Source organism: Choristoneura fumiferana, chromosome 23 (assembly GCF_025370935.1).
Source record: "Choristoneura fumiferana chromosome 23, NRCan_CFum_1, whole genome shotgun sequence".
In the NCBI taxonomy this organism is placed as follows: domain Eukaryota; kingdom Metazoa; phylum Arthropoda; class Insecta; order Lepidoptera; family Tortricidae; genus Choristoneura; species Choristoneura fumiferana.
Window position 1 is genome coordinate 2,780,833 of NC_133494.1, and position 15,713 is coordinate 2,796,545.

Here is a 15,713-nt window from a genome sequence, read left to right on the forward strand (position 1 = left end):
AAAGAATACAAAGTTGCCACGTTTGCCGGTACTTCATATTGAGCTTTATCTGTCACACAGAGAATACACATTACGGTACCAATTAACATGGATTTAGGCACTTCAATATGTCGACACAAATGCAGATGTAAATAAAATAGTTAAGTAAATGAAATAATATTTTATTTTTAACAAACTCAAAGTAACATTGTAACGATTTATAAAATTAAGTAGCAATAAAAAACATATAACAACTAGTTTTCTTAAAATATATGTTTAAAAATTAAAAAAGAACACTTTCGCAATATGATGCTACTTTGTTAAAAATAGTGTTGTATATAAAATAAAAACCATTCATGTAACATTCATGATTTAGTAATTCCATACGGGTAGACATAAGTAGCTGAGTCTCGCTTTGTTTCTCTTTTCGTTGCAAGCAGATCAGCACATCACTATTTGAACTATAAGCCACTACAGAACCTTTTCATAGTAAATATCAGCTTATGACTTATTCTGCCATCTTTCGAGTGCGACGTGCTACAAACGTATAGGTACTAAAACAAAACCGTCACGTAAATGCGAAACATGACGTTTCCATGACTACAATGGTCATGTACCGTAAAGATGGGTTACATTGCCCCCAGGGTATTGTGCCGTTTTGTCAAGCAATAGATTCAACGTTAAGGAAATTGGTTTTATGAAATTTATTTAAAACCTTTTTTGGAGGCTGATTGTTCAGGACAATGGTATGTAATAATGGAAGCGCGTTTGTTATTCAGTGGTATACCTAGTGCCATTCACGAAGACGCGTCATTTTGTCAAAATTAGACATTAATGGCATTGTAATAAGAACCACGGCACGCGTCATCGTGAATGACTCTACATATATATACATACAGAATTTAGTTCATGGCAACCATCATTCTACATATAATAGCGTAATAATAACTAGTGAAGTTACATCTAGACAAGGCGACAATGGTGTGCGGGTATGGGTACGCTAGCCATCAATATTTCTCAATATTTAGTGTGTGAAAATTATGATATATTTTTTTTTATTTCACGAATTGTAATCAAGATGTTTGTTAAAACAATAGGTACTAAGTTGATTTTATTTTTGTTGCATATTTTACTGATATGACAGGCAGTTTCTCTGTTAATTTCTTTCGTAATAGTACAAGTAGGTTCTTTTTTTCTAGTCCGTAGTAGTTCGGCTCAAGCTGCCGAAATTCGGTTAAGAATTTCGGCCCATCCCCAATTATAACGCTATGTGTGACTTTACGTGATGACTGTGGGCGCGTCGCGACCCGTGTACTTCTGGAGCTGTGATATTTGCAGCGCTACGTCGATGAGCGGCCACAACATTACTTGAGCGTCGCCGAACACGTCTGTCGCTTCGTACGAGTCGATGTACAATCTGAAGGAAATAAACGGGTTAGGTTTCATCATCATCTCAGCCTATATACGTCCCACTGCTGGGCACAGGCCTCCTCTCAGAACAAGAGGGCGTAGGCTATAGTTCTCACGCGGGCCCAGTGCGGATTGGGAACTTCACACGCACCATCGAATTGCTTCGCAGGTTTGTGCAGGTTTCCTCACGATGTTTTCCTTCACCGCAAAGCTCGTGGTTTGACCTATCGCCTCTCAAACAGAGGGTCGTGGGTTCAAACCCCGGCTCGCACCTCTGAGTTTTTCCAAATTCATATTACATTTGGGTTAGGTTTATAACAACAATGTTGCGTTATGTATCTAACCCAGTGATGGACCGGCTCCGGCCCGCGAAGGGATTTTTATTTCGTTTATTGCGACCATGTTTAATTTACATTTAAGTTTGTCAATTGTTTTTTTTTTCTCTTGTACAATAAAGAGTTTACATACATACATTACAGGTGTTATATTTAATTTAATCGGGCCCGTCGGCGTTCCTTCGAAATGAATAGTCCGCGATAATTATTATTTTGATTGTCTTGCAGAAAATAATAGAATAATCCATACTTAATAATATTATAAATGCGACAGTGTGTGTGTTTGTATGTTTGTCCGTCTTTCACGTCGAAATGGAGCGACGGATCGACGTGATTTTTGGGATAGATAGTTCATGGGCCCGAGAGTAACATAGGCCACTTTTATCCTGAAAAAATGCACAGTTCCTGAACAGCGCGCGATAACCGAATTCCACGAGGGCGAAGCCGCGGGCAAAAGCTAGTAGATCTATAAATAAAGGAGCAAGACGATACGTGTGATCAAATAAAAATCAAAACAAAATGCATTTTTAGTATTATGGCCCTCCCCTAAAATATCTGTAACTTTCTGGCCCTCATGAAGAAAGTACCTACCACTGGTGTAACTTATCTAAAAATAAATCACCATGTATTTCCATTTACCTGACAGTAGCCCCCGAGCTGCCCGTCCCACTCAGACGCAGCACAATGCGAGATCCATCCTCGAAGATGATTCTCAATCCCTGAAAACAAAACATAATAATACGGTATTTGACTATTTTGTACATGTTTTATAAATTAAAACTACACAATGCCTGTTATTGAATAGAGAAACAATTTTTAAGCTACCTTTACAAATAACAAAGTTATAAAGCTTTGAATTTCAAGATTAGACAGAGAAAGACATACTGGCATGTGACGTCATACGCCAGTACCGCCATACTTGCTGCATAGAGAAAAGCGTTTGAGAAAGAGACAGGTATATAGATTTTTCAAAAAATCACTATGAATCCAATTTTCAACCGATTTAAATTTTCTCTTCGCTAAACACTATCTGTATATCTATATTTTCATAATAATATCTGTGATAATATTAAGATATGGCAAAATCAGGAGTTGTCAAATACCGCTATAATTATGCTAATTAGTAGTGATAAGTTAGATTTTTTTTTATTCGACTGGATGGCAAACGAGCAAGTGGGTCTCCTGATGGTAAGAGATCACCAACGCCCATAAACATCTGCAACACCAGGGGTATTGAAGATGCGTTGCCAACCTAGAGGCCTAAGATGGTATACCTCAAGTGCCAGTTATTTCATCGGCTGTCTTACTCTCCACGCCGAAACACAACAGTGCAAGCTGCTTCACGGCAGAATTAGCGAGCAAGATGGTTGTAGCAATCCGGGCGGACCTTGCACAAGGTCCTACCACAATGCACCAGCAATTTTTTTTTAAATTAGTGTTCTTGTGAGAGGATAGATGGGACTAGCATCGTGTGGTCCGTTTGATATTTGTTTATAACTAAACGAGCCAATCGCAAGCAAGATTGTAAAGCAAGCTTGATTTATTATTTACTTGTGCTTTCTAAGGCAAGCATGCTCCATCTTAACCCATATCTTTGCTTACCATCAGACGTGATTGTGGTTAAACTTAATCTTATTTCTGTATAAAAAAACCGGCCAAGAGCGTGTCGTACACGCCCAGGATCGGGTTCCGTAGCCATTACGAAAAAAATCAAATAATATTTTTCCAAGGATTTCGTATTGTGTACTGAATCTTTCAAGTGTAGGTATATTTATACCTTACCTTATTTTATACCTTAGGCTGCTATTTACTCTTAAACTCATCACTGAATAGAAATTTTTTTTCGGTTTTAAAAGACCTATCCAACGATACCCCACAATATAGGGTTAGTCGAGAAAAAAAAATCACCCCCACTGCAAGTCTATAGGAGGTACACCATTTTTTTTTTTTACTTTTTTTATTGTACCACTTTGTCGGCGTGACTGATATGTATATTCATGTCAAATTACAGCTTTCTAGTACTAACGGTCTCTGATCTTACCCGCGGACAGACAGACGGACAGACATGATTCTAAATCTCATAGTTTTTGAGTGAGCTACGCGGGTTTATTTATAATTAGAATAATTTTGTGAATATTTTGCAATATCTGAAATTAATTGTGCAAATATGCGTTCCGGGGCAATGAATGTCTATGTTTTGAGACAGTTTTGTATTTCGAAAACCTTTGTCCTCCCTTTTTTCCGAACAAAACGGGGACTATGCAACACTGTGGCATGCTCGATATTTTTATGGTACGGTTTTAAGGTGTATTAAATATGATTTTAATCTAAACTTTGTTTTCACACCCGTAATAACAGACTTTGAAAGCCACACTTAAAAATCTCACGCAACAGTGCGCCATCTAGTGAGACAAAAAACGATAGCCCTCATTGTCCCGTTATATTTATTTATTTATATAGCCTCACCTGCTTCATAGCCACGCTGCGGTCTATGGGGTCCATATAGGAGAAGTTATCCGCCACCTTCACAGTGTATGTCTTGGAGCCAGCGGAGTGCTGCGAGCCCACGAAGCCGGGCTCCGTCATGCGCTGTTCGAGCGCCCGCATCATCTCGTTGCATGGGTCACTTGCGCACTCTTCGTAATCGTATCTAGAACAGAAGATAAAAATCACGAAATTATATATTATTCTCTTTTTTCTTTTATTTATATTTTGTGTAGTTAATGTATATTTTTATGTTGTAAATTACTAGTTTTGTGTATTGTAAAAAAATTGTTTTAGTTGTCGAGTTCACTGCTGTTGTGTTCTTTTAACGCTTAAATGGTTCCAACGGAAGACCAGCGTCGGCCGCAAGGTTGACATCATGCTGAGTTGGGACCATTTCGTGACAAAATTTATTTCCTTTTTTCTTTTTCTTTTATTTGTAAAAAATGTCACGAATAAATGTTTTTCTTTCTTTCTTTCTTTCTTCAAAATAGTTACGTGGGTGCACACTCACCGGGGTTCAGCTGAAAACCGGCGCTGCAGCTCTGGTTACAGGGCTACGGCACATGCTGAGCCGAGTCCTTTTGGCATCACAATACAGCACAATGTCTCTAATTTTTCTCTTTTCTCCTATTTATGTTTTTACTGTGTTTTTGTTGTGATGTAGTGTGTTTTTCTTGTCAATAAATGTTGTGAGTGAGTGAGTGAGTGAGTGAAAATCTTTTCTCTATTCCGTGGTGAAAAAAATAACTTAGGTATTTCTAAAGTTCCCTTAAGAACATTTTTAACTAAGCTTAGCTATTTTAGGGTTCCGTACCCAAAGGGTAAAGGCGGGAACCTATTACTAAAGACTTCGCTGTCCTTCCGTCCGTCTGTCACCAGGCTGTATCTCATGAACCGTGATAGCTAGACAGTTGAAATTTTCACAGATTATGTATTTCTGTTGCCATTATAACAACGAATAGCAAAAACAGAATAAAATAAATATTTAAGAAATTAAATAAATATCTAATAAATTTAATAAATTTTGCTCATCTCTGCCCAACAGTTTTACCCTTTTCAGTGTAATTATCAATTCGAAACCAATGCTCCGAAGTGTATCCAGTTAAAAAAAACTGCCAAGTGCGAGTCTGACTCGCGCACCGAGGGTTCCGTATAAATATTTTTATTATATGATGGAACTAAAAATTTACTGTTTTCGCAATTTTTCCTTTACCTGTGCTATAAGACGTTGCTTCGTACCAAATTTCAAGATTCTCAGTTCACGGGAAGTACCCTGTAGGTTTTGATTCCCTTGCGAGATTCGAAAATTTGCGGCATAAACGGCTGTATCTTTTGATTGCGTTGGCAGAAGTTTGATTTTTTTACAGCTACCTAACCGACAGTAGACCTGAGTATTTGATATAAATATCAGCTTGATACCTCCACGAGTTCCTGAGGAAAAAGGGCCTTGACAGATGGACGGACGGACGGACAACAAAGTGATCATATAAGGGGTCAGTCCTTTCGAGGTACGGAACCCTAAAAACCAGATAAGAGCCACTTCACGACGACGTTCTAAGCTTTAGCATTACTGAACTCTTAACCCGTGGCCGTATTGTCTAAAGCCCAGTTTACACTTGCAAGAAAAATCGTGCAAGTTGCATTACACTGCGGCGCTCTATTGGCCACTACAAACTCGTTGGCTTTACGGCCTCGCAATGTACCTAATGCAACTTGCACGATTTTTCTTGCAAGTCTAAACCGGGCTTTACGCCTGAGCGCTCACAATCGTTACCATCTCTTTCTACCTCGTGCTACACCATGAGGCAGAAAGAACTGGTGAAAGCTATTTGTGATTCCGAATGCGTTAGGCAATACGAGTAAGGCCTCAGGATTAACTTTAACACATGTCGTATATCGAAAATACAAACTGAAACATAGATGCACAGAAAAACCAGAAAAAAGAGACCAGCGCTAGGAATCGAACCCAGGTCGACAGCATTCCGTGCTGCGTGCTATAACGCTACACCACCACTGGACACAAATTTCTCCTATGCACTACATATCTTAGCTTGTTTGTTTCTTATTTAGTCACTTAAGCAGCGACACTAGCGACATCTATGCTTTAGCCCTCATCGAGAAACTTTCAGCACTCAATTTGAACTAACCGCTCACACGGACAAGAGATGTCGCTATTAAGCAATCAAATTAAGACTGGTTATTGGTGTATTTTTGTATTTTTTTATTTCAACTAAATTTTGTTACTTTTACGGTCATCCCGTAAAATCCATATCTAAAATACAAACTGAAACATAGATGCACAGAAAAACCAGAAAAAGAGACCAGCGCTGGGAATCGAACCCAGGTCCTCATCCTCATATAAACCCACCATGTCATGACGTATATAAACCCTCACCTAGTGAAATAGTTCCTTCCGTATTTGGCCCAGTGCTGTTTGAGTATGTCCTCGACAGACTTGCCGGTATTGGCCAAGACAGAGAGCCACGCGAGCGCGGCCCATAGTCCGTCCTTTTCGCGCACGTGGTCGGAGCCGGTGCCGAAGCTCTCCTCGCCGCAGAGGGAGAGGCGGCCGGCGTCCATTAGGTTGCCGAAGTACTTCCAACCTTTAGTACGGACAATCCAATTAGAATCAGAAACTATGTTCATGCATCTATGTATATCTTTATGGTATACTTTTATAAGAGTAACGTGATAGGCTTAAACATATTGTTACGGTTTGGTGTGATGAATTAATTACATACCAAGTAAACAACGCCCTTTATTTGATTTTGCAAATTATGACGTAGAAGGTCCAAATTGTACTTTACTCTGTGAAGATTAGAATTATTTATAATTTACGCGTGGATACAAGCTTTGCTTAGTCTGAGACTAGGTCAATTGGTGTCAAGTGTCCCATGATATTTATTTATTTATACTACGGAATTCGATTTGGACCCGCAATCTGACATAAGACGCTGACTGTGGCAGTGTCATTAAAAATAAAAAGCACTAGTATATTTTTAGACAATCCCAATTCTAATTTATGTGTTATGCCTACACTCTGTTACACAATATAAAATAAGCAAAAACAAAAATCTTTCAGACCATATAGGATCCTTATTGTCCATAGCATTGTATCCTGCTCTCATAAGGCAATTGGCAGATAGCGCTAAACATCCCTACTAAACCCCGTGGTAAGGGAAGACCGCCGTCTACATGGTGGACTAATGTTGAGAGGGACCTGAAAGCCTGAATATCTCACCACGACAACCCCAGGACAGAGCGTCCTGGCGCCGACGTACAAGGAGGCCCGACCCCAGTTGAAATGGGAGGGGGCAAGAAGAAGAAGAAGAAGAAGATAAGGCAATTGGCAGTATCTCATTTTAAGACGTTTCGAGTAAACAGAGAAAATGTGTAAATTGATTACGCGTAGTCGCCTTAAGGTTTTATTGTTCTTAGGGGGCGAATCATGTTGTACGAGTAGACAAGATACGGCCAATTTTCTTAGTTCATCTGATAGAGAATGTTTTAAGCTACGGTATCAATAGGTCAAAAGTGCTTTTTTTAAGAGCGTTTATTCCTGCTGAGCTGGTAATGTTGCATTTTTGTTAGTTCTTCTCGATTATTCCATAAAATTTGAATGAACATTAAAAATGTATTCTGATAGAACACTTCTTAATATATAAGTTAATGTGTCTACTCCAATAATTATTTGCGGTAGACTTTTATATTCGTTAAAAACGAATTAATGTTTATGATTCGTTTTTAAAGAAAATAAAAGCCTATATTGAATAATTATTGGAGTAGACACATTAACTTATATATAAGAAGTGTTCTATCAGAAAACATTATTAATTTTCATTCAATTTTAATGGAATAATAGAGAAAACCTAACAAAAATGCAACGTTGCCAGCTCAGCAGGAATAAACGCTCTTAAGATGCTGCTAATTGCCTTCGAGGGTAGTATCTAATATAGCTTCTGGTACCATGGATCGCTCACCAGTGGGCACTTCAAAGATCTCCTTCCCGAGATCCTTCGCCACGCGATCCACCGCAGCAGCGGTGGGCATACTCCGCGCGAACCCCTTGACCCCCGAGCGCTGGAAGTAGGGGATCACCGCCGCGTGCGCAGCCAGCACCGCCAGCGAGTCCGATGGTGTTACGAAGAGAGCGTCGCGCCCGATTATCATGTTGCGGTCGCCTGGGAAATGATAATGAAGTAGTGACTAACTGCTGCGCTTAGAAACGTCAGTTATTACTTAAATACGGCGCCGTAGCCAAAATGGACGGACGAAAGCTAGTTTTTGTCATAATCGAGCGTCCCCCCTCTACAAGCTGTTGCTTTGAATATTAAAAATAGCTCCGTAAAGATTTGCAATTTTGAACATGAACTACCGTGAGACTCACTCATATTAAATATAATGACCCGGATAACTCACGTCTTAAATCGAGTTTAGCTCGACATGTTTCGGATTAGCCCGAAACATGTCGAGCTAAACTCGATTTAAGACGTGAGTTATCCGGGTCATTATATTTAATATTAAAATAGCTATTTATGCAACTGTATCGTAATAGAGGTCCCTAAAACACGTGTGTGGTTTCATGAAACGAGGCGTAGCCGAGTTTCATAAAAGGGTCACATGAGTGTTTTAAGGCCTAATTACGAATCAAAACTTGGTGATATAAACTTTTTGGATTTGCCCTGTATCGTAATGGTGAAAAAAATTGTATTATAACATTATTTTGTTAGAAGAAAAGTGTTATAATGTGTTTTTTATTATATTTTGGTATTATGTTTAAAAAGTATGTAAATATAAACTCGTTTTAAATCTTTATATTTTTTTTTAAACTTATTCCTCACCATCGCCATCGAAAGCAGCGCCGAGGTCGTAGTCCCCCCCCTTGACGGCAGCCACGAGGTCGGCCGCATACGTCAGGTTGGGGTCGGGATGCGCGCCGCCGAAGTCTTCGAGGGGCGTCACTCGACGCACGTTGGCGGAAGACGCGCCGAGCTCGCTGACGAAGATCGCTTGCACGTACGGACCGGTTACTAGGGTAAAAAGGGATAACAATTAGCAACAACAACACAACACAATTATTAGGTTAGCTGGAAGAGATGCTGGTGTGTGTTCTTTCGGCGTGGATAGTAAGCCGGTGAAATTACTGGCACTGGAGGTATCCCATCTTAGGCCTCTAGGTTGGCAACGCATCTGCTATCCCCCTGGTGTTGCAGGTGTCTATGGGCGGTGGTTAATTATTACCATCTGGACACCCACTTGCTCGTTTGCTTCCAGTCGAATAACAAAAAAAGATCCCTTTTTAGGGATAAGCTCGCCTTTGCTCTCCTTTCTGTGTGTTTGTATTTCTTTGTACTTTAAGTGAAATAAAGAGTTTACATACATACATACAATTATATGAAATGAAATTCTTTATTTGCATTGAACTGGTTACATCATGTCAAGATCTTATTATTTATGTCACAGTACAGCCGCTCAGCCCTTAGGGGCATACAAATATTAAATAAATATTTAATTAAATAATAAAATATAATAATCTGTCATCTAGTAATTAGCTTTATCATAGTTTATTTATATGTTGCTGTTTATCCCTCTGCTTATATTTGTTAGACGTGCATTGTATGTGTAGCTGCTTGTATTTTACTTTGTGTAAATATATTTATTTGTGTAAATGTATTTTTATTGCTTTTGTTCATTTGATACATTTTCTCAAAGTAATATTATATATAACTGCAAAAGTAACTCAATCTGTCTGTCTGTTACACCACGACACTTAAACCGCTGGACCGATTTTAGCGAGGTATGGGGGTAGTTTTCAAGGTCTTATATTTCGTTTTTTAGCATTAGATCAGAAAAAGGGTAAACCATCTTGACGAGTATTTTTATTGAAAAACGTTTTCAAAAAAACAATAACTATTACTTATGATACCAAAAGAATGCAATGATCATAATGTCCTTGCTATTTGTTACATATTTGCTGTGGCTTATTTTTCAATAAAAAGACGTCAAAATCGCTTACCTTCTTTCTAAAAAAATGAAGTATAGGAAAGGACATGTAGGATAGTTTTATCCCGGAAAAGTTTCCGTTCCCGCGGGAAAGCGATAAATGAATTGTTGGCAGACAAAGTCGTGAGCAAAAGCTCGTCCTATTAATATTATAAATGCAGAAGTTTTTGAGCCAGTTTACGTGTGCGTGCGTGCGTGTGTGTGTGTATTTGGAATAACAAAGGCTACTTTTTGTCCCAATATTTCCATGGCATGAATGTGAATGAAAGTTACACGTCCAAAATTCTAAAACTTTTACTATGTTATGAGTAGAAACATGAAATTTTATCTATATTATTATTTAAGTTATCAGGCAGGCAGTTGCAAGCAACTGGTAGGTGCTTGTATCTAGCTGTTCCTTGGTCAAGTATTCTTTGTACTGTTAATATGTTGGTTAGGGATGGGCAGAAATTCGTTTTACATTCGGTTTAACCGAATTTCGGCAGCTTCAGCCGAACTGCGGCATTCGGCCGAAATTCGGTTTAAATGCCGAACATTCGGCACTAGAAAAAAAGAACCTACTTGTACTATTTCGACTGAAATTAATAGAAAGCATGTCTGTCATACATAACAATAGAATATGCAACAAAAATGAAATAAACATAGTACCTATTCTTTTAATAAACATCTTGATTACAATTCGTAAATTTTTTTTTGGGTACAATTTCCATTTCAGAAACTAACATTGAGAAACATATTGTATTTTTAATTACTAAAGGGTGTTTTCAACAATGAAATTTATCTTGCTCCTCTATCTATCAACTCGTATATAAAATTCACTAGAGGCAGGTCATTAAACCGAAGTTCGGCCGAAATTCGCCCGAATATTTTATTTTTACCGAATGTTTGGCCGAAGTTCGTATTCGTTTCAAACCACATTCGGCCCTCTCTAATGTCGGTCTAGCCGGTTCTTAAATTGATTCACATTCAGTGCTGATACTACCATGTTCTGGTAGTTTGTTCCATGTCTTGACCACTCTGTTATTTACATAAGAAATGTCTGCAAGGATTGTACGATTGTGGATTTCGTATACAATTTTTTCATACAACGTAAATGAAAACCGTGATGAAATTAGTATTAGATATAACTGGGTACAGTCGGGAAACTGAAAGAAGTACCAGGAACCTTAGTGCTGCTGATGTCATGTTGACATCCCACACATTTGCCAAAGAAGTCATAGCGAAATTGATTATGAAAAGGTTCCACCCTGGTACGTGAATCAGTTTCCGAAGATTTAAATACATGCTAATATGGCGTTGCCGTGGTGGCCTAGTGGTTTGACCTATCGCCTCTCAAGCAGAGCGTCATGGGTTCGAACCTCGGCTCGCACCTCTGAGTTTTTCGAAATTCATGTGCGGAATTACATTTGAAATTTACCTCGAGCTTTGCGGTGAAGGAAAACATCGTGAGGAAACCTGCACAAACCTGCGAAGCGATTCAATGGTGCGTGCGAAGTTCCCAATCCGCACTGGGCCCGCGTGGGAACTATGGCCCAAGCCCTCTTGATCTGAGAGGAGGCCTGTGCCCAGCAGTGCGACGTATATAGGCTGGGATGATGATGGCGTTGCCTACCTCCGCTCATGGAGTCAATGAGCACATTGAATGGTTTCCTTTCCGGCGTGCCCTGGATGAGTGCCTTGATCTTAGGGAAGTCGAATATCTCCTTCATATAGCTCACGTAGTCTCGCACGGGGTCGATGACCTCGACGGTAAACGGTCGGTCGTCCACCTATATAATACAAAAAACCGATATAAAGTACAGAAAACCAAGGTGCAGTCGAGGAGTCACATACCATAGTGAAACCTTTGCATAATCAATTTCGCTAGGATTTTCTTTGGCAGATGTATGGAAGGTCAATATGACATGAGTCGCACAAAGGTTCCACTGTCGTGCGTGATTCTGTTTTTTGACTAGGTACGAGAACTGCCGAACTATTTGACCATTTTGGCCGCTACGATATATTTGATGTTGACTGTACATAGAGAAAACTTTCCAAGATAAGCCAGATCAGATCTCATCATCAATCTCTTCTAGCCAGCCTATACAATAGAAAAAAGTAGACAGACAGAAATTATATAATACATTTTGACATCGACTCACGTTAAAGTTGAACACGCCGATTTTATCAACCGGACAGCTCAAGTCCGGCACGGTCCGGTACTCCTTGATGGTGGTGGTGAGCGCATGGATCTCGTTAGTGGTGTTGTCCGGCGCCGGGCCGCCGTTGCTGCAGTTGAACTTGATACCAAAGTCATTGTTGATGCCCCCGGGGTTGTGGGACGCCGTTAGGACTATACCTCCTGTAAAAAAAATACCAATTCTTCAAGCTGTCGTGTTTCAGATTCCAGCGTGAAGAGTGAATCAGCCAGTTTTTTTTTTTCTATATTGTAGGATTGTATCTTTTTTTTTCTATTTTCGCTTTCCGTGAAGCCAAGCGGTCAAAGCGGAAGATAAGCGTTGGCCTACACAGCCAACACTATGCTGAGCTGGGACCGCTTCGCGATTTCGGAAAACCTTGCTTTAATTTTTATTTTTTCTTAAATTGTCTGTGTAATGTGTTTGTATTGCGAATAGCACAATCAATGAATATATTTTATTCTACTAAATTAGAGCGTTTTCTGATTATCCGATCCGATATCGGTATCGGACGACGATGATCGACACCCGATAGCCGATACCCTTTGCTGTTTTCACATATTTCCGACAAAATCGTTTCGATACGCATGACCGCCACGCATCGGGCTCTGCGCACACAGAGACAATTTAGATACACGTATAGCACACATACAAACATTATCGTCCGATCGTCCGACAGCCCACGGGCGTCTAATGGTGCCGCGCCAACAAATCGGTGTCGGCTCAGATATCCGATATCGGGTCGGACAATATGAAAGACAGGTACATAAATATTTCATACAGTGATTGTTATAGAATAAATTGAATAAAGATATTTTGACTTTGACTTTGACTTTGATTTTCGACTTTCCGATATCGGATCGGACAATCTAAAAATGCTCTTACTGGCAAAGAGATTATTCTATTCAGCCACCTCTGGTGTTGCAGATGTCTGTCTATGGATGGCGATGCTTGCCTACCCTTTATACTTTACACCCTCATACTTTACTTAGAGAAGTCATGATTAATCGCTGACGGACAATGGCTTCCCCTAGAGCCCTAGAGTTTCACAACGACGAGAGGGAGAAGAATCTAAAAATCATAAAAATTGGTGTTTTTTTTTTATTCGACTGGATGGCAAACGAGCAAGTGGGTCTCTTGATGGATGATTTGTGGAAGGTCGCTTGCATTGCAGGCATAAGTACCCATCTAGTCATATTTTATCGTCAAAGTTTCTCTATTTGCAATATTGCAACAATGTTACGACATCTATATATTTATGATGTAAACAGATTGTAAATCGTTGAAGCTGATTCATCAAAGTTGGGACGACATTTTGCGCTGTCATGGTAATTACCATTGGTGATAACACGTTTGATAAGTTATTATTCGCGCCACGCCTCCATACTGATATTGTCAAGGACATTAAGGGCTGTTAATGCAAGAGTCTTGCAGCAAGACTAGCTTTAAAAAGAAGAATTTCCCGCGACAGCGAGCAGCAGCAACAAGATGGCTGCTTGCTGGAATGATCTTGGTCTTGGAAGCTGATTTCTTAATCTTATTTAGTAGCAGTCGTGGCAGTGGTACAAATAAAAGAAATTGGACTGAATGAAAAAAAATAACAGTGTTTTTTCTCTTCCTGTGTTTGTCGTAAAAGCAGACTAAGGGATCTCATGTTGGCAGCACTCTATTTTTTTTTTATTATTATATGGTGCTGGGTTTCCCTGGCTATTCAAGGAGACAAAAAAAAAGAATATACTTATAACGAATCCCGCTAATACCTATTCGGTACAAGTGAGAAAGTTTGTAAGTCTGTTTGTTTGTTACCTCATCACATCTAAACCACTGAACCGATTTTGATGAAATTCGGTACCTATATTGATAGTTTGAGTCCCGGGAAAGATATAGGATAGTTTTTATCCCGGGAAATGGCATAGTTCCCGCGGGATAGCGATAAACGAACTCTATGCGGACGGAGTCACGGGTAACAGATAGTAAAATGTATACTGAGCGGCAAAAAATCTGCCGTCAAATGTATTCAGAAATATAGTATTTTGTATGAGAGTGGGCCAAATGTTTTGCCGGCTGAATATATAAACGCTGCGGTCGTTAATGAAATCAGTACATCAGTTTTCTTCGTTTTCCTAAAGACTCATAAGGGCGCCGGCCACATGCAAATCGCTCGACGCTCGTTCGAGCAATAAATCCGGTCACGAAAATGTTGAGCTTTATCGCTGGAAAAAAAACCTCTTCAATTTCGGAAAAAAACACTGTTCTTTTTTTTTGATTTTGCTCTGGGTACAACCCGGAGAGGTAATTTGGATAATATTTTAGTATTTATTAAGTTTGTGTGCATTTGAGTAACGTAATAGTAAATATTTTAGGAATCATTTTTTTATTTTTTCATTCCATTAATTGTTTGATTACTGTTTACATCTTAATAGATAGAATAGAATAGATGATTTAGTATTGTTAATAAACATTAAACATAACATACATTACATTCATAAACTAAAATAAAATAAATATTTATAAAAATCATTTATTCAATTTCTTGAGGGTACATATTACATTACCGCTGGTGCCTCTTTTTTAAGTAAAAAAATACCTGTGCTAAGAGACACTGTTCCTCTGTAAGCAAGCATCTACTTTCATGCAAAATAGTAAACTTATCACCTATTGTTAGTAAAATTACAATTGATATCACAATTTTAAATGTAAATTATTATTTGTTGTTGTAGTGTCATGTTATTAACTCATTTCAGCTATTACCCCTCAAAGAGGACTTCATAACAACATTAATATGATTCCTTTTGTCACCTTTCTAGCACGGAACTCTAAATAATTGGCTCAAAGATAAAAGGCAACAAAGTTTACCTCTCTATCACCTCTCTATACTTATTTTAATTATAGATATTGCAATAACATGTATAATCAGGACTAACATGTATAATAACATAGTTAAGTAGTTAAATTTAAGTATCAAATGCTAATTATTTGTAAATACTGGTAAGGTAAGGGTATTCGACCCAATAGAGGAGTTACTTTTGCCCATATTATGAAACTACATATACAAAGAGGCTAATAAAAATATAAAAATGTGGGTGGTAAGCTAAAACCACCCATACAATGAGCCATAATTTCAATGCATTAATAAAACATGAACTAAGTAATCCATTGCCAAACAAAACCCTTCCAAGTTGCCAAGCCTTGTTAATAAAACTATAAACAAAAGATCAGTTTTCTATTTATTTTTCATATGAATCTTCAGGGAAATGAAGAAAACTTATGAATCCCAAGCAATTTCACAATCTGGTTGTACTTGTACCATGTTTTATTATTT

General features: G+C 38.7%; 1 protein-coding gene across 1 annotated transcript in view; it reads right to left on the bottom strand.

Moving 5' to 3' along the window:
- Positions 1 to 145: 145 nt before the first annotated feature.
- LOC141441187 (phosphoglucomutase-like) overlaps positions 146 to 15,713 on the bottom strand; it is a 17,132-nt gene continuing 1,564 nt past the window's right edge. The window contains exons 2-9 of the mRNA XM_074105863.1: positions 12,356 to 12,575; positions 11,827 to 11,983; positions 9,053 to 9,241; positions 8,192 to 8,392; positions 6,607 to 6,814; positions 4,191 to 4,374; positions 2,364 to 2,443; positions 146 to 1,396 (exon numbers count right to left, since the gene is read on the bottom strand). Coding sequence (XP_073961964.1) covers positions 1,258 to 1,396; positions 2,364 to 2,443; positions 4,191 to 4,374; positions 6,607 to 6,814; positions 8,192 to 8,392; positions 9,053 to 9,241; positions 11,827 to 11,983; positions 12,356 to 12,575 — 1,378 coding nt within the window. The 3' untranslated portion in view covers positions 146 to 1,257. The remainder of the gene's footprint in view (positions 1,397 to 2,363; positions 2,444 to 4,190; positions 4,375 to 6,606; positions 6,815 to 8,191; positions 8,393 to 9,052; positions 9,242 to 11,826; positions 11,984 to 12,355; positions 12,576 to 15,713) is intronic.